At 51.1% G+C, this 26,962-nt stretch overlaps 1 protein-coding gene and 1 pseudogene across 1 annotated transcript; one reads left to right on the forward strand and one right to left on the reverse strand.

The window, feature by feature from the left end:
* The first annotated feature begins 4,909 nt into the window (after nt 1-4,909).
* On the forward strand, nt 4,910-20,109 carry PHF24 (PHD finger protein 24). The gene is made up of 7 exons (XM_075560073.1): nt 4,910-5,287; nt 5,874-6,059; nt 14,148-14,226; nt 14,544-14,749; nt 15,180-15,340; nt 15,607-15,705; nt 16,024-20,109. The coding sequence occupies exons 1-7, from the start codon at nt 4,910-4,912 to the stop codon at nt 16,118-16,120; spliced, it is 1,206 nt and encodes a 401-aa protein (XP_075416188.1). The 3' UTR covers nt 16,121-20,109.
* LOC142460173 (WD repeat-containing protein 1 pseudogene) lies at nt 9,040-11,285 on the reverse strand (annotated as a pseudogene).
* Nucleotides 20,110-26,962: the final 6,853 nt, after the last annotated feature.

Consider the following 26,962-nt stretch of genomic DNA (forward strand, 5'->3'; position numbering starts at 1 on the left):
TCACTTCCAGTTATAATCCTTGAATGTAAAGACTGATCAGTTGCTTTAAAAGGAATGAAGAGTAAATCAACTCCAATCTCAAGCCTTTGAAATATAAGCATTGACCACTTGGCTAAAAGAGAAGGGTGACTTATGGCTCAGGCAATTCACCCAATGAAGTGAGTTAAACTCAATGCCATCAAACTGACTGACCTACAGCGGCCCTCTGGACAGGGTAGAACTGCCCCTGGGGGTTTCCCAGGCTGGCGGATGCGCCCTCATCTTTCTCCTTAGGAGAGGCTGTGGGTTCTAACTGCTAACTCCACGGTTAGTAGCCACATATACAGCCCACTATGCCACCAGGGCGCCTGTGGGTAAAATACTACTGTTATTTTCACAAATTAAGGCAGAATCGCCATATTCTTTGTGTTACATTCAAGACTTTCACAGCTGTGATCTGCCTCCTTGTTTTAACAAACTCAGTCTGTATCTAGTTACAAATTTACAAAGAACTAGCAGACATGAAGTCTCTCAAAAAATGTAAGGCTAGATACCTGCCTTGGCTTATAAAGTTACTTGTAAGTCCTAACTTAATTTAACATGATCAGTTCTGTTCCCTAACCTCTTACTGGTGAAGGTGCTGCCTCTGGAGCCAGCTGGGTAAACATTCCTAGCAGGCACCATGCAATTCTCTATCTCAGGTAGAAATCTTGACTCGTGCCTGGTTCTTCAAACAGTTCACACTGACCCCAAATGGGGGGGGGAAAGCTGGATGGCTTCTTTAGAAAAATAGAAGTGAAAGTCTTTGTTTTCACTGAAAATGGAGTTTGTTTGTTTGTTTGAAGATCATTTTATTGGGGCTCTTAGAGTGCTTATAACAGTCCAGACATCAACTGTATTAAGCATATTTGGACATATGTTGCCATCATTACTTTCTATTTGAGCCCTTGGTATCAGCTCCCCTTTTTTCCCTACCTCCCCACTCCCATTTTCGTGACCCCTTAATAAATTTATTCGTTTCATATCTCCCTTCCCCCACAGTGTCTGTTGTTCATCCCTGGGAGTAGGGGTGGGGGTTATGCATCGATTATTATAATCAGTTCCCCCTTCCTTCCTACCCTCCTAGTATTGTCACTCCCATTTCTGTTCCTGAGGGGTTTGACCTGGATTCTGTGTGTCTGCACCAGTGTACATGCTCCAGTCTAGCCTGAAGTGAAAGACAGGACCCCCAGGATCTCTATATCTCCTCATTGTTGATTTTAATTCCCTAGTTGTTCCCCTGCCTGTGGTGTTGTTTGCTCACTGCTCCCTTCCCCCCAACCTCCCCAAGCCCCTCCCGAACCATCGGTCCAGTTGCTGGCTTCTCATGCCTATCTCTTAATCTTCTGGTCTAAGAACAGGAGCACCAGGCAGGTGATTATACCTGGACACCATCTTGACTCCTCTCACCAAAAATGGAGTTTTAAATTTAGGTCTGAAGTCACCAGTATTCAGATATGCCAGCACCTCGGCTTTGAAGATTCACACCCACATGAGAAAGACATACAGTCAGGTTGTCAGGTGTGTCTTCTCCCTCTCACTAAACTGATTGCTTTTCCACCTAAGCGTAGAGCACAGCTGGTGCTCATGAGGCATCTGTGCTGCGCCTGGGAACTAAAGGTCGAGCATCTTTCTCCAAGAACCATCTGGGTCCACAGACTCAGCAAATGCTTTCAAACACACATACACTCCTTCCCCCACCCCCAGGCTAGATAGCCTCTAGTCACATGGATTTTTTAAATAATTTAAAAGAGAACATAAATGTTCAGGGCACTCTCGTGGATTTTAAAAAAACAAACGTTCAGGGCATTTATGAACACAACTAATCCAGATGTTTATGACTAGGTGCTCTGGAAACACTCATTAACAGATATACCAGTAAAGCAACATGTCCTGGGTTACAGAACCACACAGCCAACCTGAAGTCACCAGGTTGCCAGCCCTAGAAAAAAAATTTAATTACATAATGTGCAATGTAGACAAAGTAGAAGGTGCAGATTGACAAAAATACTAAAATTATACACGTGTTCTTACAAAACTGAGATACCAACATGAATGTTTTATAACTTGGTTTTTTCACTAATATTTTCGTATATTTTGAACCTCTTTCCACATCAATAAATATACTCTATGCAAATAAATAAATAAACTCTATCCCACAGTACTCTTGTTGTGTCATCTTCCTCAGTACCATAATTTAACCACCACGACCCCATTGTCTCATATTTGTTTTCAGCTGGGGAGAGGGGATTAAACACACACACAATTTATTACTGTTCACAGAAGAATGAACACTGTAAGTAATCATTTCCTGGATTTGCTCAGTAAACCTTGCCTCAGTAAGCCTGCTTTGCCACTTCACCGTACAGTAAGTATCTCTTAAGGGATGAAGTAGGGGAGGGGGCGTAGAGAGTAAAGATTTCCCTATCGATCACTTTACAAAGTTCAAGGATATATGTTTCCTGGGTGATAATCTATGCAGGCAAGCTACAGGCAGGGTAGGAATTTTCAAGGCAGGGTTAGCACATGCAAGAAATATTCCTAGCCCCAGTATTTATCACATAAACATTTTTTGGTTCCTGTTTTCACTTAGTAAATAGAAGATTTGTCATAGAGTATGTGTACCAATACTTTGTACTAGCTAATTAATGTTTATGAAGTATTATCTATCAAGCCCTGATGGTGTAGTGTGGTTATGCATTGGACTAGTAACTACTAGGTCAGCAGTTCGAATCCATCAGCCACTCCACTGGAAAAAGCTGAGACTTTCTACTCCCATAAAGAGTTACAGTCTCAGAAAACTTTCAGGGGTGGTTCTGCCCTGTCCTACAAGATTGTTGTGAGTCAGCATCAACTCGATAGCAGTGAGTTGAGTTGAATTATTGTCTAGTAAGCATCTATTCTGTACAAGAGGCATTGCTAGGTACTGGGGATACATAACGTGCAGAGCAAAAGCAATATAGTCAGTAACCATACTATTGACTACGTAAAGACAGAGAAAAGAGCGCAGATTGTAGCACAGTGACCTGGGCTAGGTGGTCAGCAGGGACTTCCCTGAGGAAGTGATGACCTGAGCTCTGACAAGTGAGTCGGCTTCCAGCGGGGAAAGGAATGTTTCAGCTGTCCCAGAAGAGTGGAGGCAGGGCATGGCAAATAGATGTTTAAAGAAGGTCATTGTGATTGGAACACAGTCAAAGAAGGAAGTACAGCTGGGACCTGGTCATGCATGGCTCTGGTAAGCAAGGGATAATATGACGCCTAAATGTCTTTAGCTCAATATGCACAAAAACTAGAAGCCAGACTCCCTGCCTTCGAGCCAGTTTTGACTCAGCAACATTACAGGGCAGATTAGAACTGCACCTGTGGCTGGAACACATTACAGGGGCAGCAGGCCTCCTTCTCCTCCTGCGGAGCAGCTGGTCGATTGGAAGCTGACCTTGTCATTACCGGCTCCCCATGGAGCCCGCGACACCCCCAGAGCTGCTTCCGGATGTTCAGAGTCCAATTTCTGTGGATGACACGACCACTCTTCTTCCCTCTCTCCCATTGCCCTGGGTCCACTTCCTCGGTCCACCTCTAATTGATTTCCGTGGTACACTCAGCACCCTTCCTATGACCGTGTTTCCCATTAAGCCACCTACTCGCCTTCTGCTAGGCTCTGCCTCTCCCCCGACCCACGTCAACCTGCCCCCAAACAAACTTCCTCCCCACCCTTCCCAGGTGTGGTCTCCCCTCTCCTCGGACCCTCATAGCACTTTGCCTGACTCTTCTTGAACTCTGATATTAGATAGTGCGAATGTTACGACTTCCGTCTTGCCTATCTTCTGTCCCCGATAACGAGTCGTTAGTGCCTTGCACATCAGTAAGCCTTGATTAGGATGCCTGGAGAGCAAGGCCCAAAGGGCCTTCTCCAGCTGACTGCCACTGAGCCTGGGAGGTAGCAGCCCAACTTTGCGTGGCGCCCTGCTGCTGCAGAGGATGGGCAGGGACGACGGTACTCGGGCAGCTGGGAAAGCTTGTGGCCCTTTCTTGGAATGTTCAGAAAATCAAAGCAGAAACTATGAGGATGACGTCCGTGATGACTGACAAGGATCATCACAAGGTCTGTGACAAGTAAAGCCTCAAAGAGGCATCCCTGCTAATTCGAGGGGGCACAGGTGTGCTGGTGACCACAGGATCGCGGTGGCAGAGCTTCCTGGCTTCCGGCAAGGACCCCTGCACGGGGTGTGCACAGCACTGAACGAGGCCCAGGTTAGCCTGGTTTTGAGCCCCCTGGGGCATAATGGATCCAGTGCTTGCCTACTAGCTGCAATGTCAGCAGTTTGAAACCACTGGCCTTCTCCCTGGGAGAAGAACAAAAAGGACAGATTTACAGTCTCGCAGTGAGTCAGAATCCACGCACAGGAAGGTTAGTCTTTGGTTTGTGTGGGGTTTTGTTCTGAGAGCATGCCTGAGGTCTCTTTATGGGGCAAAAGAGATACTTGGGCTCCGAAGCCCCCAATTGTCTCAAAAGTGGCAGAAGCCTGGGATTGCCTCACCCAAAGTGGCCTTAGAACGGGAAAGAAGACAGAGGTAACCCTTTCACACTTGCTGCGTGTCAATTATCTAGTGTTGTCCCCATGACAGCCCTATGAAGTGGGTTGGGCAGATAGCTAACCATTTTTTTTTTTCGTTTCATAGCTAGGAAAAAGGCACAGGGCCATCAGAACAAGAGCCAGGGTTGTCTTACTCCACACCAAGTGCGCACTCCACCCGACCATGCGGCCGCGTTCTAGGAGAGGGAGAAACTCCTGGCGCTTGCCCCCTGGGCGAATGGTTGCAAACTGATCGGCTTGCCATGCTCGGCCATGAGCTGAGAGTCTGTGGCCTTCTGCTTCTCGCCCACAGAGCCATGGGGGTGTTGATGTCCAAGCGGCAGACCGTGGAGCAGGTGCAGAAGGTGAGCTTGGCTGTGTCTGCCTTCAAGGATGGGCTGCGAGACAGGCCTTCTCTCCGGCGCACGGGTGAGCCATCCGGGTCCCGCCGTGGCACTGTAGAGGGCTCTGTCCAGGAGGTGCAGGAAGAAAAAGCAGCAGAGGCAGGCAGCCCGGTGCTCCAAGAAGGGGGCAGAGCTAAGCGCGCAGCCTGGGAGCGGCTCCGAGACGGGCGTGGCGTGGAGCCCGAGGAACTTGACAGAAGCAATCGCTTCACACCCCCTGCCTTCACCCGCCCCACCAGGACGCTGGATGACGACAAACCTCCAGATATCTGCCTGGACCCCAAAGAGCCTGTGAGTGCCACGTGAGGGCAGGGTGCTCAAGAATTAGATCTTTGGAGGGACAGGCTGGTGTGGCGGAGGTGAGACCAGAGGACTTTGGCTTTCTGCCACCAGAATAAAGAGCTTAGTTACCTAGCTTACACTTAGTGAAAGGAGTGGGGAGTGGCTGTTAGGACACCACACCGTGGCAGGTCTGCCAACCCTCCCACGCCAGGTTTCTCAGCCACGAGTAGTTCTACCCGCTGGAGGGAATTTTCGAATGTGGGATGGGACCATTTAGGGGGTCACCGTGCGCAGGGCTCGCTGCTGGTGTGCTGTGCCAAGAAAACCAGGGATACCAAATGTCAGGCAATGCGTGAGACAATCTCTCACAACAGATTGCTCTTTGCAAAATGCCTGCGGCATCCCTGTTCAGAAACATGGTCACAGAAACCTGAGCGGCGGGAAGAGCCTCCTGGTTCTTGTCCTCCCAAGAGAAAGCTCTGTCGCTTTCCTGCTGCTCCAGAGGTCCAGCCTCACGCGAGGGTCTCTGTACGGGGGCCACGGGTCTTGCTGCCTGCTCGTACATACCCTCATTCACGCTGCTGTCTTTCCCCAGGTGGTCAACGATGAGATGTGCGATGTCTGTGAGGTCTGGACGGCTGAGACCCTCTTCCCGTGCAGGATCTGCACCAGGGTTTTCCACGACGGCTGCCTGCGCCGCATGGGCTACATCCAGGGAGACAATGCCGCGGAGGTGATGGAGACGGCCCACACAGAAGCAGGCTGGAGCTGCCACTACTGTGTGAGCAGGGGTGCCGGGAGCACAGCAGGGAGCTTGGTGCTCTTTGTGACAGCCCAGTTGGGGGACAGTAGTTTCTAGATTGTGACCTCAAGCCAGCCCAGATTCTCTCCATCTCAGCAGGGTCCCCAGTCAGGGCTGGAGACTTCTGCGTGGCGGGCCGTGGTCCTTGGGGTGTACAACAGCATCTCTGACTTCCCCCCATGACCTGCCCGTATGGCCCCACCCCAGTGTCAGAATATCTCCAGACATGACCAAAGGTGTTTGGGGAGACAGAATCACCCCCAGGAGAAAACCGATGAGCTAGAGATGCACTGCATGAGACCTAATGACTCAAACGCGATTCCTTGGTGCAAATGTAGTCGTCATTCACTGTGTTCATTTGAAAAACTAACCGGAAATCCTAACAAACTTGCTTCCCGAAAGGGTAGCTGACCTCGCAGGAAAACTTCTAAGCCCTGGGATCTTTACTGGGCTTACCACTTGGCTCTAAGGAGCATGTGTCGCTTGTTTCTGAGCTGGTCGTTGTGTGAATTAAAGAGCCGTGCTCTATTGATGCAGAACTGTGCGAATTATATATAAATGCCTTCCAATTTTGAATGAAGGACAGTCTAAGATTTCCCCTGAAAGTCAGATTCATATCCATTTCCCACCACACCTGAATAGAGTTCATTGTGTCACCGTATTGATCTGCCGTCCTGAGAGACCTTCCTAATTCACCCAGTTCAGAGCCAGGAGAATCAGCTGATCAGCCTCTTTTCCTGCCTCAAAAGGGGCAAAGTTGTGTCCTTTCTAGCAAATAATTCCCTCTTGGTGGCTTTGCCATGACATGAAGTCTAGAACTTCAGCCATTTCAGGCCCTTCAACCCCTCCCCCAGCTGAGACTCTGCTTTGCCAGCCGCACTCTCCCAGCGATCCTCTCCAGCACCCAGCACCCTGCCCTCGGCTCGCACACGCTCCAAATGCTCCCCCTTTTGCTCACGGTCACTCTGATGTAGATGGGGTCGAAGGTAGCTCCTGCCCAACCCCCCAGGAAGACACCCTTCCCTTCCCAGCTTTCTGTCATGACTACCTGCCATCATAACTGTTGTCATTTTGAGGTGACTTCGACTCAATTCCAACTCGTGCTGACTCGATATACAAAAGAAAGCACCACCGCTCAGTCCTGCACTGTTCTCACAGTTGTTACCGTTGGAGTTCATCGTGACAGCCGCTGCCGGGCCATCTCATGGAGGGGCTTCCTCTTTTTCACTCTCTATTCTCCCGAGCAAGGGGGCCTGTGCCAGGGCCCGGTTTCTGCTGATAACATGTTCAGCGTGCGTGAGACCAAGCCTCACCATCCTCATTTCTAAGGAGCACTCTGACGGCTCTGCTTTGAACACAGATGTGTTCATTCTTCTGTCAATCCTGGGACATTCAGTCGTCTTTGGCAACACCATACATCGTGTGAATCGATTTCTATTTGGTCTTCCTTATTCTTTCTCCAGCTTTCACATGCCTATGAGGTGCCTGGAAATACCCTGGTTTGCGCCAGATGCAGCCTAGTCCTAGAAATGACATCTTTCTGTTTCACCCTTTAAAGACGTCTATCTCAGTAGATGGGTGCAAAGTCTAGAATTTGGTTTCTGGACTGCTGCTTCCATGGATGTTGACGGTGGATCCAATAGAACTAAATCTTGACAATGTCAAATCTTTGCCCCACTTATGCGGTTGCTTTGGGGTGCCACTTTTGGGGGATTTGCTTTCTGTCGAGGTGCATTCCATACCACCCGCCGTTGTCTTTGATCTTCATCAGGAAGGCTGCCAAGTCCTCTTCCCTCTTGGCAAGCAATGCTGTGCCATCTGCATGGCATAGGTTGTTAGTGAGCCCTCTCTCTCCAGTTCTGCTACTGCCTCCGTCTTCACATAGTCTTGAATAAGTCTGAGGAAAGGATATGCAGCCTGACACACCTTTCCTGATTGCAAACTACAATAGTAAGAAACCCCTTGTTCTGTTCCGTGACTGCCTCTCGGTCTAGATTCAGGTTACAGCGAGCACAGTTAGGTGTGCTGGATTTCCCATTCTTCACAGAGATAGCCATCATTGAATGTTTTTGCATAGTTGAATGTTTTTGCATAATCAAATATACACAGGTAAACATCTTTCCGATAGTCTCTTCCTTCAACCAAGAGCCATCTGACATCAGCAAGGATCTCCCTCCCTGTATGCTCTTCTGGTTCCAGGTTACATTTCCGACGCTTCCCTGTTCGTGCAGCCTTTGTTAACCATTTTCTTCAGCCAAGTTTTACTTGTGTGCGGACACTGTTCCATGTGTTTCTCGTGCTGTTGGAGCGCCTTCCTTTGGGATGAGCACAAAGGTGGCTTTTCTTTAGTTGGTTGGCCAGATCGCTGTCTTGACGGCGGCAAACAGAACTTGCAGCATTGCATCCTTTTGTTTCAACACCTTAATCGGTTTCCATCAGATTTTTGGACCGTTGTTCTCACAATGACTGCAGTGCATTTTAAGCATCTTCCTTCAATGCCATTGCTTCCTGATCACATGCCATCTCCTGAAACAGTTGAACATCAACCAATTCTGTTTTGTAAAGTGGCTAAATAGTCCTCTCTCTCTCTCTCTGCTTGTTTTATTTTTCACGTGTAAACAGTCACCGTCTATAGCTTTCAGAAGGACCCAGACAGACCCGAATGCCCTGTGGGCATGAGGATCATCAATCCTCAGCAAGGAGGAGGGTGGGGGTGAGCTGCAGAAACATCCAGAGGAAGAGTGTTTCCTCGCTGTGGGATCGGGTCTAGTCCCGCTTCAACCAGCCCAAGGGGTGGGGCCTCAATGGCTGACTATCCTGCCTCAGTGGAGGCATTGTGGAGGTGTGCCCAGCCAGCCAGGCCAGGCAGCTGACATGATAAGACCAGCAGGCATCTTGGATCTTGACTCAGGTCTTAGGGTCACTTGGTGTCCCCATGTAAACTATCACCCCCATACCATCAGATGCCAAGTGCTCGTTGTCTAGGGACCAGGCTGGGCTGGCAGACCACCTTTGAGTGGGGGCTGTAGACAACATTTTCTGAGCAACTGTCGCTGACGAAGACCGTGACCACTGCGCTGGTGTCCCCCTTGGCCAGGGAGGGAAGGCACCGTCCTGGAAGCAGGCTGAGTCCCTCCACCACAGGCCCTTGTCTCCAACAGCTGTGCTCATTCTTCAGCTGGGAGTCCAGTGTGGAGTAGAGGCAGGTGTTCCTGTCTGCATTCCCAGTGGCCACCATGTACCACTCTGCCCAGGACGTCTGCCCAGTGCACATCACTGCAGTGTATCCCCTGGGCCAACCGCCAGGCACTTTGGCTGACCCTCAGCTTCACCTCTTGGGGTCCGCTGTCGTCCGCATGTGAGGCTGTGATACCCCAAGGTATCATCTGTGCTGCAGCTGACGAGCTAGCCAGCCAGCCCTGTCCAGTCATCCTCGGTGCCTAGTTCTTGTGACTTTTCCCAGGGAAGGAGTCCGCCTCCTCAGTCTCAGGATCCCAGTAACTGGCATGTAACTTTTGGCTGCTGGAGTCTGTCGGGCTTGCCACCGTCCCGTGCACCTTCAGACACGAGATTCACAGCCGTGACCCTGAATGACCTGCAGGGGCTTCCTCGGATTGTTCTTGTCCAGGTAGTTGATGTGACCACAGAGCAAGATGCTGAGCAGGTGGTCCTTCTGCCACAAGCAGCCCAGCTACTGGTCCAGGACGTTAGAGCGCCTGGTGAATGTGGTGACCACGGACTTCAAATTGACTTCCCTGGTCTTCAGTTTTGCCTCCAGAAGCAGAGAATAGGTGGGTGCTCTCAGGACTCTAGCTAATAGCATAGATCTCTCCATCGTGAGCCTTGCTTCCTCCCGGGGTAAACACTTTCTCGCATGTTTTCCCATCGTAGATGGTGATCTAGCTATTGGCATTGGTGGTGGTAAACCTGTACATGTTTGGGAAGAACCTCACACAGTGGCCATGGTCCCCAGTGGGAAACTTGAACTTAAACAGAGGCCTTTCAGAGAATGCAGCACAGTTACTGTCAGTGCCCATGGCCAGTTTTTAACTGCCCAGTCTGTTTTATACCCATGCTGTTGGTAACTTTGTTATACTCTATGATCTCACCCACAGAAGAGCCATTGTCCCACGGGAAGATGGCACCAGGCTGCTCCCTGCCTTCCCAAAGCACTACGATCTGCTCGCTGCCCTCAGTTCACACAGGGGCCTTTGCTCTTCCCAGGGGAGGGCTGGCACTCGCACTTAAGCAGGCGCTCCTTCTGCGTGGTCTCCCAACTCTGGAGGCAACGAGGAATTCAAGAGGCTGTTTGTTACTTGGCCGCCACCTGATGGGCATGCTCCATGGAGATGTCAGTGGCAGCTGGGTTGTTGATGGTGCAGGACTGATGTACTTTCCTTGGTGCAAAGATCACTGTTGACCTTGGGGTCACCATCAAGGGTCTTGGAGACCCTCCTCTCCACCTGGGAGAGTCTGGTGCACAGCTTCCTGGTCTTCTGCAGCATCCTCCTCTCCTGGTTAGCACAGCCTTCCAGCCAGTCTACACGACTGTGCGACTCAGACTCCCCAATGGCCCCAACAAGCAAAGAGCCTACAGGTGGTGGCAGCACTGGGCATGCCGGGCATACCACGCAGGCTGATGGTGGTCACTGCACCCTTCCATCTTCTTTTGAGGCTCCCTGTGTCCGTCACTGTTTTGCCTGTGGAATTCTTCAACATGAGAACTCAAGGTCTGCATTCTGTCTTCACTTCTCTTAGCTTGAGACGTGCTGAACATGTACTTCCCTTTGGGTTTCTCGCTCCAGCTCTGCGCGCATTCCCGGCTAACACTACTTGGCTTTGAAACCTGCTGCCAGTGCGCGTCCTTCCTCGCCGCTGGCATTTGCGTTAGCTAACCTGCACGCACCAGCAAGTGTCAGAGTCTCTGGTGGCATCCGCTTTGGTCTTTCCGCTGCTCCCTCCTCCTTCAAGGATGATGTCCTTGGGGCCCTGTCCTATCACTCGTCTGGTCTTCAGTCGTTAGTGTTCAGGGCCTCACATCTATTCGTGAGGGCGTGTCTGAGTTACTCAGGTGGACTGTGGCGCTCATGAGCTCGCTTTCCTTTTCTTTAGCTTCACCTTACACTTGCGTGGAAGCCATTGATGCCTCTTCTGCAGCCAGTCCCTGGCCTTCTTCTGAGTGATGATATGGAGCTTCTCTATCATCGCTTCCCACAGAGTCGATTTTAAGCCTGTGTATTCCACCCAGTGAGGTCCATGTGTGCAGTTACTGTTTACATTGTTGAAAAAGAGTCCTTGTCACAAACAGACTGTTGGTCTCACACAGCTCTGTCATGGGATCCCATTTCTGTCACCAAGGCCACCTTCTCCGATTACCGATCCTTCTTCTTTGTTTCCCACTTTCACCTTGCAGTCGGCAGTCATTATCAATGCATTTCTGCTACGTGTGTGATCAATTCCAGATGCAGAAGTTGGTAATGATCTTTAATGTTTTGTCTTGGGCACTCGTAGGTGGCATGTACATTTGAATAATAGTCGTATTAACTGGCCGTCCTGGCAAGTGCATGGACCTTATCCTTTCATTATAGCATTGAAATCCAGGACAGATCCTGAAATATTCTTTTTGACAATGAATGCAACATGATTCCTCTTCGATTTGCCATTCCTCGCAGAGCAGGCATCTGACTGTCCCACTCAGAACAGCCAATACCAGTCTGAGGCAGCTCACGAATGCCTCCGACAGGGATCGTCAAGTGTTCCGCTGCATGTTTTACAACTTCCAATTTCCCCGGCTTCCTATTGAGCACATTTCACATTCTGATTTGCAATGTGTGCAGCTGTGTCTTCTCGCTTGGCATCATACCATGTCAGCAAAAGAAGGTCCTGAGGGCTGGCCTCGGTGCGGACCTTCAACGAGACAACTCTTCCTTCCATCCTGAGCGTCTCTCTTCTGACACAGCAGCGGAGGTTCTGCTGATATGTGGAAGATTTTCAGCGGCCAGTGTGTCTAGAAGTGGGTCGCCAGGTCTCCCGTCCCGGTCTCTCTCAGTCTTGAAGCTGTGTCGAAACCTGCCCTCTGTGGATGGCCTGGCTGGCATCCACAATGCCAGTGGCACGGCTTCCCTTATCACAGCAATATGGCAAACCGTCATGCACAACAAACTGACACCATTCCTACCATCCTGCGCTGTGAGCCCGTCCCGGAGTCGTAGCAGCTGAGTCAAGTGTGAGAACTGCTCCCCGGGAGTTCCTCAGGCTCCGTGTTGACAGAAGCAGAGAACCGGGCTTTCTCCCTATCCCCGGATTTTCCAAAGGCTTCTTCAAACCCTTCCCCTTTCCTTCCTCCTCCTCCTAGCCAGGCTTCTTGACAGGACCTGCTCCCTTCCCTGAGGCTCCTCAGCCAGCGATTATCTGCCTTGTACACCCATCATCCTGCTGAGCTGTCTCTTCCCCAGGTCTGGACGACCCTGAATTGTCCGTTTCAGTGACTTGTCTCAGGCTTTTCTTCTCTGGAGACTGTGTCACTTCCTCGTGCCCCCCCCCTTTAAAAGTTTGCATACTTTTCTTGTAAGGATTACAAAAAATAGGGGACTTAGAAAAGAGGGAGGAAACCTGTACAATCCCTTCTTACTTGAATAGCCATTGTTACCATGACCGCTTGCGTTTTAAACTCTCCTCCTGTGGTCCCCAGTACCCTTTTCTGTACAGATTATTCTCCTCTGGCCATTCCTTCTGAAGTTCTGGTATGTTCCAGGCTCCGCAGGAACACTGCTCCTCGCTCACTGCACTCGCTCCCGAGTGACTCTCTCCACCCTCACACCCTGCCGTGCCCTCCATGTGCAGAGATCTGAATGTCTTATCTCTTGGACTTGCCCATCTTGGTGTCTCACAGGTATCTTATACTCAGTGCGCCTCAAAAACGAACTCCTATCTCTCCCCAAATGAATTCTTTCTTCGTTCTTTATCTCTATGGATGACAGTATCCCTCCATGTGCCAAGACCGTCCATGTCCCTCCTCCTCCACATCCAGGAAGTCAGCAGTTCTATCCCGCTCATCTCCTGCGTCTTGTCTCCACTCTTGAGGCCCAGTTTAGCCAGGCATCTTCTCTGACCTTTGATACAGTAACAGCCACCCAGACTTGGCTGCTTTCATCCACAGACCCAACCGTGCCGCTCTCCTCTTTAAAACTCTGTGCCTCCCCGGTGCCCGGAGAATCAAGGTCCAACATGAGGGGCTCAGTAACGAGCACTTAAGTCAATGCCTTCACAATCGGTCTTCTCCCCCAGCCCCTACCACCCACCTACCACCAAGACCCACGTGCCCAGCACTACAGCCACACTGAACACCTCACATATCGTGGCGCCTTTGGGGTGCCCAGCCTATAATGCGTGGTCAGGAAGTGTCCACTGAAACAATAGTTGGTTCTATATGAAATCCATAAGGGAATTCGTTTGAAATAGCAGAGCCTGCTCTTTGCTGGGTTTTTTTGGGGGGTGGGGGGTTCACCTCCTTCAGGGTGTCCAGCCCATCTAGTAATGTTACCAGAATGATGTGCCAGAGTCCGGCTGGAAGGCCAGTCGCTACGGCATCACCAGAGCTGAGAGCAGCCTCCTTCTGCTTTGGGAGCTTTATCAAGGCAGTCTTGTTCTCAAAACCCACCTGGGAATTATTTCAAGTGACACAATGCACTAGAGTTAGAGCTAAAATTAAACTTAAATAAAAAACGCTCAGAGCACAGGCTAACGCCAGAGCCAAATCCATACAGTGATGCTACCGGGGCTCACAACTCCACCCACTCCCCAGCCACCTTCTCCGTTGCACCCAGGAATCCCTAGGGTGGCTTAGAGCATCATTCAAAATCCACTCTCTGAGTAAAAGGGATTTGGCTCTCTAGGTTCCCTGGGAGATCCTGCCGCGGAGTTGGGCAACTCTGAGGGAGCCGCGGAGGAAGGTTGAGCATCCTGGGATGACCTTCCAGTTGAAACACTGTGTCTGTGGCTTGAGCGTTGGCCTGCCTCTCTTGCTGACCTACATGACCACTGACCCAGCTCTCCCTGCTCCCCCAGGACAACCTGAACCTGCTGCTCACGGAGGAGGAGATGTACAGCCTCCTGGAGACCTTTCAGCAGTGCAAAGTCATCCCTGGTGAGGCTGCGGGGCTGCAGAGATGGGAGAGGGGTCAGGCAGTGTTCCCCAGCACACTTTAGAGGATGAGGCAAAAAGGTGGATTCTGGAATTGGGGACTGTTGCGGAGAGGGAGCGGGACAGAGGGGGCATGGTGGGGGACATGGGGTAAATGGCCGCTGTTCCCAAGTTGTGGGCCAACAGAGGCACCCTGGGAAACAGACTGAACGAGTTCTGTGGGCATGGGGACACTGAAGGGTGCCCTGGATGCAAGTGGAGAGTCCCCAGAGGCTGTGGAAAGGGGATAGGCATGGCCACCATGGGGTGCTTCCCCACAGATTGTTCCCTGACACTGGAGGATTTCCTGCGCTACCGCCACCAAGCCGCGAAGCGAGGGGAGAGTGACAGGGCCCTGAGCGAGGAACAAGAGGCACAGGCAGCCCGCCAGTTTGCAGCGCTGGACCCTGAACATCGGGGCCATGTGGAATGGCCTGACTTCTTGTCCCATGAGTCCCTCCTCCTTCTGCAGCAACTGCGACCCCAGGTGAGGGCCCCTTTTTCGAAACTCACTTGAGAGTTATGTAAAGCGACACAACCCACTGGAAGCAGAGCCCACATGAAGCTGTTCTGACGAACAACTCTGAGCACAGTCAAACACAGGAGCCAAAACCATGAAGCAGACTTTTAAAAGGAGCTGGGTACGTCCTGAGATGCAGTGGCCATGGAATGCCCGCCCAGTGCTGGGAGACACAGGGCACTCTCTCCCTGAGCAGGGGCCAGGGCCAGGAATGGGCTCAGGTTCCACCCAGGTCCCAGGCTGGGGAAACTGTCCGAGGAAGAGGGACCCAGTGAACCCACTGAGAGCAAGGTGCTGCCAGAAAGGTCCTGTTGTGCACAGTGACAGAGGTAGCCCCTGGCTCTCTGGCTGGACAGTTTTACCTCCAGCTCTTCCTTCACCTGTGTCTTCTCACCAGAACTCTCTGCTGAGGCTGCTCACAGTCAAGGAGAGGGAACGAGCCCGAGCCGCCTTCCTGGCGCACGGCAACGGGGACACCATCAGTGAGGCAGAGTGCCGCCGTGCCCGCAACTCCTGGTTCTGCAAACACCTTTCAGAGGCTCCTTCCTGCAGCGTCAGGTCTGCTCCCCACCCGTCCCTGCCACCCCCCTCCTTTTGCCAGGCCAAATGCCCCTCTGAGCAGCCAGGTGCAGGTTCCCCTGCCCATTACACAGAGGACAGCAGTTTCTACTGGTCAGGACACTGCAGTCTCGCCTCCAAACTGTCGTCCCATGTCGGGAAAGCCCGGCTGTGTACTTCCCGAGCTTTGGGTTCACCTGAGGGCGAGAGGAGGCAGGCCTTTCCTTCCCCAGCCTGAGCACGCCCCATGTCATTGTGGCCAGCAGCATCAGCCACGTGGGCCCCATCACAGACAGCAGCCCGGCTAGCAGCAGCAGTAGCAAGAGCCAGGACAAGAACCTGCTGCCCACAGAGCAGGAGTCCAGGTGAGTGGAACCTCTTCACCTGGCTGTCTGCTCCCACACCCCTCCCGAAACACACCCAAGGAAGGGAGGTCGCGGCGTACTGCCAGCTGGCCACCGCAAGGGCTCGCCCCAGAAACCAGGTTCCAAGAGGGCACGTTTGGTGGTGCCAGGTGGTTGGGGCCAGCCAGCTGGTCTGCCGGCGTGGTTGCCACAAGCATGTCCCAATCAGATATGAGCCAAAACTTCCTGCGTTTTACTCAGGCCAGGCTACCTGACCCTGACCGGGGCTTAGGCATTGTAGCCAGCCTCCAAAACCTCTCTTCTCTACTTCCACTCCAGATTTGTGGACTGGCCCACCTTCCTGCGGGAGAATGTTGTCTACATCTTGGCTGCTCGCCCCAACAGTGCAGCCATCCATCTGAAACCACCAGGATAGCGTGGAACAGAGAAGCTCAGCTCGGGGACGGAGGCATTCTCTCCTTCTCCTGTCTCCCCTTCCCTCACCCACCCCTGGCACTAGACTCCTGGGGACGGTCCACTGCCAGCATCTTAGTCTGTCACTCAGCTTGAGGGCACTGAAGTCACCGTTCCTGACACGAGAGGCAGTCAACACACGGCCACAGGGAGAAGCCCTCAGAGCTGTGGCCACTCCGGCGTGAGCTCCACAGGCCATCAGGGAGCCATGCCCTGCCTTTGCCTCGGCGCTGACATCACAGACTGGGCCTGCCACCACACACACACAGCGTGCACACGCGCTCACACACACGCCGTTCTGCTCACACCTGCAGAGCTCTGGTTCTTTTTTTGTTGGAAAAGGACCAGAGTCCCTTTTTGAAGCATCTGGTGTAGATGAGGGATCTGCTCACCTCCTTTTGTGACCAGTCCTGACTTGGAATAGATAGGTCTCCAGCTAAGTGAGTCTTCATGTGGGGCCATATCGAACTCCTTTGTGCCCCTAGAGCTGTTCCAGGTCTCCTGGACCCTATAGAAAGTCCCCTGTCACTCGTGGGGTGCACTGTGTCCCTCCGGTGTGTTGGATGGGAAATGGTTGAAGACGACCACAGCAGTTCAGCCCACGACTGACTTCTAATTCCCGGAGACTAGTCAGAAGCCCTGTTTTTCAGATGGTAGCCAGCCCAAGCTCACAAGCCCAAGTTCAAGCAGAGCTTGAGTGGAGCAGGAGTCACCACCCTCTGTGTTACACGCATCACCCACTTGTGGGGTAGATGCTGCCCCACAGGTCAGCCACCACAGAGGTCCGAAGCCTGAGCTGTAATGAAACAAGATATGATGGAAGGGAGCGGAGAAAGCCCAGCCCTTCCATCTGCTCCAGTTCAACTCAGCCTCTGACCCAGAAAAGTATGCTGTCGTGTGAAGAACAGGGCTGGCCTCTCCTACTGCCCAAGAAAGAGCAAGTGCACAGAATCCCTGAGGGGAAACTCCTTCCAGCTCCCTGGCAGTGAGGCTAGGAGGGTGGCCACGGAGAGGGACAGAGAGACCCTGCCCAGCCTCCCAGAGGGAAGGACCTTTCCCTTCTCCTCATCCCACAGATTCTGCCTTGGTCCCTGCTTCTCCCCACTGCATGTCCTTTCCTTGCCAGGCTGGGGCCTGGCCTGCCACAGAAAGCCTTTAGGACTGCCACAAAGGCCCCAAGCCTGACCTCCAAGCCCCCCCCTAGGTTCTGGCCACATCTCCAATCAGGGCACCTTGTGGGTGAGCTGAGCCTTGCAATCCTGGCCCTGGGTTTCTTTATCCAGCCCAATGGCTTTGGTGTCTCCAAGTCAGACTCCCAAAAACTCCTAGCGAAGACGTTTAGTCAGACATGCAGAAGTAGCTCAGCACCCCTGCTCAGGGCACATCCTTGTCCTTGTACTAAGCTGGGTGGTTACAGCAAGAGTTTGGGGTGGGCCACGCAGAGTGGCCACCAGGGGGATGGGCAGAGAGCTCTGAGCCTCCCGTAGACAGTGCCTGGCTTCGAGACATGGTAATAAGCTGGGTTCAGATTGTTTGGGACTGAAATGAAGCAGGCCCTCAGAAGACAGATCTCAGCCCATGTGGATGGTCCTGAACGTCATCAACCCCGTGCTGTTTTGTAAATAGTTCTCTGCTGCCACCCCCAAGGCTGAGCAGCCGAAAGGGCCAGTACCTCCTCCCCCCCCCCCTTCCAAAACAAAAGAAAAGCAAGAAAGCACCTGACTCTGAGCCCCAGGCCGGCGTCTGCAGTTGCCAGCCCGGGCTTCTGCACTGAGGAAGTGAAAGCACATGAGCCAAAGGGGCTTTGGCTGGCTTACTCGCCTGGCAAACCGCCCTGTGTGTGAATGGCCTGGGTCACTTGATCTCACTCGAGGATGGGCATTTTGTGTAGAGACACGCTCTGGGCTCAGAGTCGAAAAGTGTGTTTACTTCTGCCTCCATCAGTCACAGTGACTGGAAGTCCATCGGTCTGATTCCCGGATGCTTCTCAGATCAAGGGATGCCCCCCTCCCTCCCTGGAGTTGCCCCTTCTAGCTTTCTGTGGGTCAGCAGTGCAAGAAAGTGTGTGGACGAAACGTGCCGGCCACATTGAGGACTGGCCAAGCAGACCCCATTTGGGGGACACTGCCCCAGTCTAGAACAGAGTTCCAAGCCCTCAAGAGTCCTAGAGGGCAGATGGCACAGAGGATCAGCCAGCCTCTTCTCTCTGGGCACCCAGCTTGTTACCAAAGGGGAAGGCCCACAGCGCCCCCTTTCCAGAGTTGGAGAAATCCCACCCCAAGCCCGCTACCCAGAGTCCTCCCTCAGCAGGGGCCCTCTGCAGCCTGTATAGAATTGCTCCAACTTTTCTAAACCTAATGTAGTCCATTCCCTCTGTCAGGTGATTCCATCACTGTGGCTGGCTGAAATTCTGCCAAGCATAAAAATTAGTGTCTGATTATTACAAGTGTAAAAAAAAAGTATTCTAGTCTTTGCTTGGCTCCCCTAAAATGAGATCAGCGTTTTTTCTCCAAGAATTGCCCATGCCACCTCCCAATATATATGCTCCTCCGAAGGGCCCGGACCCCTAAGCCCAGCTTTCCCTCTGCAGCCCCCTTCCTAGGCTCCCTAGCCCATAGGGTGGAGCTGCGGGAACAAGAGCCTCTCCATGTCTGCTCAATAGCTCCCTCTGCTGGAACCTGCCTCCAGCAGCTGCGGCACAGCTCTGCACCACGCCTCCTTTAGTATCCCAGGGATGGAGTTCCCTCTCTCAATAATCATTCAACTCTCAAGTGCTCTTTTACCTTTGGGGACAGCTGCGGTACAAACCAAGAGCACACTGCCTCTTCCTGTCCTCAGCCCAAGTGACTGGGACTGGCAGTGCCCTGGTTCTCCTTAAGGGATGTCCCCCTGGCCTTTGTTTAAGGGGCCAAGTCTAGGGGTTTCCCTGTTACTGTCAGCGACATGGGAAGCAGACTTACACTGTCTAGGAAGAAGAGACCCACAGGAAGGGAGACTAAGATTGTGCCTCGGCCTCTTCCACATCCAGAAGCACAACTTCACCCATTACAGGGATCCGCTTCAGAAAGCTCAGCAGAGCTCACAGGGCCCCAGGCCAAGCAGGACTGAGCGACCTCTAGCCAAATGGAGAACTGGTAGCAAACTCTTGTGATCCCACAAGCATGTCCCCTTCCCACCGATGGGAGTAAAGTTAGATGGATTCTTGGCAGTAAATTGCATTGATGCCAGGATTTTCAGTCATCCTAGCAGCGCCTATATCTCACCCTACCCCTCTGTCGGCCACTTTCTCCATGCCACTTAGCTTGGATTTGCCCCAGGAGTCTTGGCTCCTAGCTCTACCCAGACAACAGAAAGTTCATTGAGTTGGTAATATCAGTGTACCATGCCTACTCCCAGCAGGGCAGCCCTGGGCTCAGGCGGGAGTGGGCATTTTTCCTACTGTTGCTTTCTGTTGCCACTGCCATTGGCAACCTTGAAACGAACATGAACAAGTTACAGATGCAACCAGTGGGAAGGAAAAGGGGAAGCCCCCACTCTTTTCGGGGTCCCTGAGCTGTGTCTGCATCAATGCCTGTGGAACCCAAACATGTTCCCGTTTGTACTGCTCTGGGTTGGCCTGAGATCAAGGCAGAAGTTATGGGGCCTTTCAATCTCTGATGAGAGAGCCTTCCAGCAGCTTCTAGCCATTAAGATGGCCTGTGACCTCTCGCCCAGGCAAAATAGCTGGTGAGGGGGAGACAGACAGCAAGCAACACTCAAGAACCCAGCCCCCTCGGTCCCTCATGCCCTACCTGTGCTTTCCTGTGGACAGTGATGTGTCAGTGAGCTGAGAGGAGGGTCCGCAAGCCTGTCTTCCCACCGCTGCAGCTGCATGCTCCTCCCCTGGCTCGGCCTTCAAGGGCACTGCAGAAGGAGCTTTGCTCCCAGAGGCTGGCCTCAGGGGAAGTCAAAATAAAGAGGTTGTGATGTTATTTCGGCTTCCTGTTGCCTGTTGTTTAGTAAACCTGAACTTCTGTGTGGTTTTCTCTCCTTGGCCAGCTCTGGAGTCTGGTTAGAATACAGGCAGCTGCCTTCTCTTGGAAGGACACAATGCACTGTGGCGCTTTCTGGAGCGCTCCCAGACCTTGGCTTCCTGGGGAGGGGGCTCCACCACAGAGACCACCAAGAACTGGAGCCAGATTCCTCACAAAATGGTCAAAGCAGCAGAAACTATATTGCTGTGCCCCCCACCTCCCACCCCGAGACCAACACTTTCTCTTTGTGGTTCACCCACGAAGTAGGGGTGGTGGTTGGCTACATTTTCTCCTAATCAGGGCCCTTCCTGGTCTCAGCATTTACCACCCCCATTTTTCCAAAGTGTTCCCAGGTGATCAGGGTTAGACAGGAAAACAGGTGTGAAGCATTTGGAGGCTGTCAAGTGCCCGTTTGTCCCTTTCACCTGGAGCACAGAGCCCGTGTCTGCAGCAGGACAGGAGGCTCCAGACATACCCGAGCCCGTGTCTGCAGCAGGACGGGAGGCTCCAGGCAGATACCTCACCTCACAAACCAGAGCACAGGACTTCTGGAATACAAATAATCGCTAACAGTTTTGGAACACTGACTAGGTATGAGGCAGTCCTAAGTCTCTCGCAGAAACGAATCCATCTAGTTAATCTTCAAAACAACTCCATGGGATTTGCATGATGGATGTGAGGAATTAGGAAGAGAGAGGCTGAGGAAGTTTCTCCAAGTCACAGTCACTCAGCTAGAAAGTGAGAGAACCAGATGGCCTAACTTCAGAGTCCATGTCCGTAACCAGCTGTCCAAATGTATCTCAGCGATCAGCTGCTGGGTGGTCTCGCTGAACCGCCCACTTTGCGCTCCCCGGGACCCACCAGACCCAGGGAGCCAGGCCTGCCGCCATGTCACCAGGACCTCTGTCAGCCTGTCCACTTCTCTTCACTCAGGGCTCCATACACGTCTTCCCTGGAGTTTTACACACCAAGACTCCTGGTTCAAGGATAATTTAGTGAATGCCCCCAGACCTCACTCCTGGTCTCCAGATGCAGTGGTGCCAAGGATGGAGGCGGGGACAGAGGCATAAAGATGGACTCGTATCAATGAAACATACAACTTTCCTCTGGTTCTTAAATGCTTCCTCCCCCTATTATCATGATCCCAATTCTACCTTACAAATCCAGCTAGACCAGAGCATATACACGGGTACAGATAGGAACTGGAAACACAGGGAATCCAGGATGGATGATCCCTTCAGGATCAGTGGTGATAGTGGTGATACCTGGAGGGAGGGTAGAGGGAAGGTAGGGTAGAGAGGGGGAACTGATTACAAGGATCTACATATAACCTCCTCCCTGGGGGACGAACAACAGAAAAGTGGGTGAAGGGAAACGTCGGACAGTATAAGATACGACAAAATAATAATTTATAAATTATCAAGTGTTCATGAGGGAGAGGGGAGCAGGAAGGGAGGGGAAAAATGAACTGATGCCAGGGGCTTAAGTGGAGAGCAAATGTTTTGAGAATGATGAGGGCAATGAATGTACAGATGTGCTTTACATGATATATGTATGGGTTGTGATAAGAGTTGTATGAGCCCCTAATAAAACAATTTTTAAAAAATTATCAAGGGTTCATGAGGAAGGGGGGAGCAGAAGGGAGGAGCTGATATCAAGGGCTCAAGTAGAAAGAAAACATTCTGAGAATTATGTCAACAAATGTACAAATGTGCTTGACACAATGGATGTAGATATGGATTGTGATAAGAATTGTACGAGCCATGAATAAAATTGTATTAAAAAATGACTGGGCCTCTGAGGCCCCTAGTGAAGAACAGGCTGCCCCACCCTCGGTCCAGGGACCCTGTGGACTTGCTCCCCAGGTGGGCTGGAACATTCATCTACCCCATCCTGTTCTGGCTCAGGTGCACTGCTCTCCATCGCAAAGGGGAACTGTGGCTGCTAAAACTGCTGGAGGTGAAATAATGAATGTTCTTTTCCTCAGCCCATATCTGGAGGCACCTGTGATGCATTGGGCTCTAACCACAAGGTCAGCAGTTTGAGACCACCAACCACTCTGTAGGAGAAAGGAAGTGTTCTATTCCATAAGGCGTAGCCTTGGAAACCCAGTGCTTCCTCTGGGGTCGCTCTGAGTCCAAATCGACCTGATGGCAGTGAATGTGGTGACCTGGGGAAGACCTCAGGGGAGCAGGGTTTTGGGGCCCTGTTGGAGACTGGGATGAGTGATGAGAGTAAGTAAAAATGTTGCTACCAGGGCTGCAGCTCCTTCAGACACAAAGCAGGTTCAAGTACAACTCCACAATCAGGAGATGGTGGCAGACACGGTGTCTCAATAAGACATGTCTTAGACTCAACAGGTAGGCTTTCAAAAAAGGGGGGATATATTTTGTTCCATAGGGAAAAACAAACAGTTTTGAGATCAGGGCTAATATAAAAATTTTTAACAAAGCTCAAGTGGATATCTTCCCAAACCACTGAAGTTTTGCAACAAGTTTATGGGAATGCTGCCCCACAAGAATTCACAGGTTAGATGGATCAAGTGCTTAAAAGAAGGCCAGTGTGTTAGTCTGGGTTAGTCTGGGTACATTAGAGAAACAAGTCCACAGAAACTCGTGTATAAGAGAGAGTTTTATATAAAGGGTAAGAGCACAACAGAACATCCCAACCCAGTGCTGCCCAAGCCCACAAGTCCAACATTAACCCATATGTCCGCCACCAATCCACAAAGTCCTCCTCCATCTCACAGAACATACACTATGACGCCGACTGCAGGAGGAAAGCCGAATCAGAGAGCATGTAAGCATCTCAGCGCTGGCAGAGGTCTCCACACGGCTGCTTCAGCACCCTGGGCTGCATCGGGGTAGGTCCGTGCAGCTTCTCCTTGGGGATGTCTTGCAGGAAGTGAGCCTTGTCACCTGAAGCAGGGAAATGGCTAAGGCAGCTGCACCCTGGTCCAACCCTCACAAAGCAAGAGATCTGAGAACTCGAAAGGCAAGGCTCACTGAACCATTTATCCCTCCGCCCTTCAATTACCCCCACATGTGTTTATCGCCCAGGTTGGCACAATAAACTTTAACTATTATCAGCCAGGAAGACCTCAAAGATGAACTCAAGGCAGAGAGGTCACCTCAGAAAGTTACAGTGACTCTGAGGAGGGACATTTCAAAGGGGGAATTTTAATGGATTTTTAAGAGGACATAGGCTGACCGTGAGGGCCTTATTAGGAAGAAGCCCCACAAAAATTGAAGAAAGAAGTCAGTAAAATAACAGGGGAAAAAATAAAAAAATAAAAATAATAAAAAATAACAGGGGAAATTTTTTTAAACAATTTATTGGGGCTCATACAATTCTTATCACAGTTCATACATATACATACATCAATTGTATAAAGCACAGCTGTACAGTCTTTGCCCTAATCATTTTTTCTGCTCTTTTCTTTTTTTACATTTTATTAGGGACAAATACAACTCTTATCACCATCCATACATATACATACATCAATTGTATAAAGCACATCCATACATTCCCTGCCCCAATCATTCTCAAGGCATTTGCTCTCCACTTAAGCCCCTGGCATCAGGTCCTCTTTTTTTTTCCCTCCCTCCCCTTTCCCCCCTCCCTCATGTGCCCTTGGTAATTTATACATCGTTATTTTGTCATATCTTGCCCTATCCGGAGTCTCCCTCCCCCCCTTATCTGCTGTCCCTCTCCCAGGGAAGAGGTCACATGTGGATCCTTGTAATCAGTTCCCCCTTTCCAACCCACTCACCCTCCACTCTCCCAGCATCGTCCCTCACACCCTTGGTCCTGAAGGTATCATCCACCCTGGATTCTACAGGGGAAATTTTTACATGCAATACACACTCATTTTTCAATGACAGCAAGGGCTGGCCTATGAGTTTCACTGGGAAACCATGCCCCACACACCCTACAGTCATGATTTTACGTCTTTAGGCTTGTTTTGGGTCTAAAACTCAGAGAATATTTGAAAGAAACATGATTTGAGTCCTTTGAGAATGCTCAAATAGACATGTGCAGGCACACCAAAATGCGCGGACATCTTTGAGCAAAAGTCTGAGAGGTAGAAACCCCACCCTGAGAACTGTAGGGACTGAGGTGGAGCAGACGTCAGGGTTTAGATATGTTTTTGTTTAATAAAGGTCTCTATGATTTTGTGTAACAATACCTTTCTCCTCCTTTGACATAGATATGTTTTTGTTTAATAAAGGTCTCTATGATTTTGTGTAACAATACCTTTCTCCTCCTTTGACCCTTCCCCCATCCCAGGCATAGCTGGAGGTACTGCCAGTGGCCTCTGTCCACAGTGCTGAAGTCACAGTCAAGTCAGCTGGGGACTTTCAGTCCCTTTGTCTTACCTTTAAGTAAGCATTCATTGTGAGGCTTATAAACCCAAGCATTGCCATGAGACTTACAAGGTGTTGTCCTCAGTTAAAAAAAAAAAGAAGAAGAAGAAAACTATTTCAGAATCTTTGTCTTTAAGATAAATGCCGCACTTCATTCTAAAGTATTCAAGTACCACTTGCCATTGAGTCTATTCAAACTCATGACATCCCCATGTATACCAGAGTAGAGTTGCATTCCATAGATTTTTTTCAGAAATAGATCACCAGGTCTTTCTTCCGAGGCGCCCTTAGGTGGACTTGAACCGCCAACCTTTCATTTAGCAGCTAAACACATTACCATGTGCACCACGTAAGAAGTCATTGGGGCAGGTACAAATAGGCAAGGTGTGATTCACTGTTCAGAGATCAGAGAACGTGTATGAACTCAGTGTGGGTGAACAGTGTGAGGTGGTTACCCGAGATTAACTGATGTCATCTGAGGCTACCTGAGAAGTCCCATCAGAGGAGAGAGGCGGGCCAGTTTGTCTGTACACTGCAGGAGCACTGGGGAAGCTCATCGGAGCCAGGAACCATAAACTGGAGCCCACCCGCGACCACACTGATCTTTGTGGTTAGAATTGTATAAAGCAAAGGAGGATCAATGAGGGCATGAGGGTTGTTCTTGCTGGGGAGGACCAGCCCTGGAGGATGCAGAGAGCTGATGTCAGGGGGACGGTTAATACCATCTCCAGGGTAATATGGGGAGCTAGGTTTCTGCTGGGTAGAAAGATAACCGGATATGATGGTAAGTCATTAAGCTCTATAACCATATGACAGAAATGACAGGTGGGTGTTGCATACTTCATTAGGTATACAGGCCTCTGAAACACTGTCATGCCAATAAACAGCTCAGCACCCTCTGATGCTCACTACGCCTCAGGGTTGATTGAGCTGGAGGGAGTAGATCAGGACTTGATCCACAACTTTAAGGACCTACATGATCCCAAAGTTTTGGAATCACTAGGTTGGGTACTTTAATTTCCTAGGTCAACCGTAGTGCCTCCAATGCTGAGAATGGGCCTGAGAGAAAAGGCTCAAGGTCTCAATATGCCTGTTAGCCCCTTCACGGGTCCACTCTCAGGAATTTTATCCTTAGACCCTGATGGTGCATGCCCCCTGCTGGTCACCACTAGCACTCTCCTCAACCCAAGACAAGAAAGAGCTCCTTTGAATTGGAAGCATGATGGCACTGGTAAATTAGGTTCAGAATACAGAGGAAAAGGCAGAGACTATGACTAGCTTAGGATCTCAATCTGAAGCCAAAATTGGATCTCAATGGGAAACTTAAGTCTGGGCTCAAGTGTCAGCATAGAGCATGAGTCCCGTTGAGATGTTGAGTATGCTCACAGGAGGCTATCAGCCCATATCCAGAGTAACGAATGGATCAAGGCAGCGCGTTCATCCCCAGGTGAGACCACCAGGTATGGAGAAGAGGAGCAGGGAGGTTACCCAGGGCAGAGGTAGAAAGGGTGGGAGTGAATGAAGGAGCACTAATCTCTAAGGATATCCTAACTTTGAAAGTGGCAAGGGGCAATCTGAGATTCCCTTTCTCTTTAGAAAATGGACCTCATCATTCTGGTTCCAGCTTCTTGTATGTAAGCCCCAACTTCAACCCTGTAACCACCACCACAGACACATCATAGGCACAGTCTGGGCCAGGGGTAGTCCAAAGGACAGTCCTACAGCTGCAGAGAGCTAGCAAAAACTGTGGGGGTGGTCTCCTTCCTTCCCCCCTTCCCCAGTATGCTGTTTCTACTGGCAACGGGGCCTGGCATCCTCCCACACCCAGATCTTAGCAACCGTGGGAGCCCCTGGCAACTGCTGCCATGGTGACAAGACAGGGACCTGCGAACAGGCAGGGGGTGCACTTCCTCTGGGGCTCTTGGGATGTGCAAGATAAGTGCTTCCCCCCCACCCCCCCGCGCCATACACAGTCTGGAAGAGAACATGTGCTCCTGTCTGAACACCTCCTCATGGGACCCACCCTCAGGCCTGCCCACAGGTTCCGGTTCCCTCGGAGTGAGGACATGAGGGACACCTGGGGTTGTGACGTCTCCTTGGGAAGGAGGGGGCTTGGAACTGACTTGATCACAGATGCCTGCAGCCACCGGCAGACACAGTATCGGCATGTCAACAGCCACACACCCATCTACTCTTTGTCATGTCAGCACGGGCCCACAGCCATTTAACCACCCCTAGACAGCGACACACAAGAGAACGCACGCACCACAAATGACACAGAAGTGGGCACGCAAACACCATCACAGAGATGATCCCTCATTCACAGATCGCATGCAGACAGAAGAGTACAAATAACTCACAATCCCGTTTGCACACAGAGATGCCCAGGCACACCCAGACATCTGTGCACGTAGTCACAGCTAG

This window comes from Tenrec ecaudatus, chromosome 10, assembly GCF_050624435.1.
Source record: "Tenrec ecaudatus isolate mTenEca1 chromosome 10, mTenEca1.hap1, whole genome shotgun sequence".
In the NCBI taxonomy this organism is placed as follows: Eukaryota; Metazoa; Chordata; class Mammalia; order Afrosoricida; family Tenrecidae; genus Tenrec; species Tenrec ecaudatus.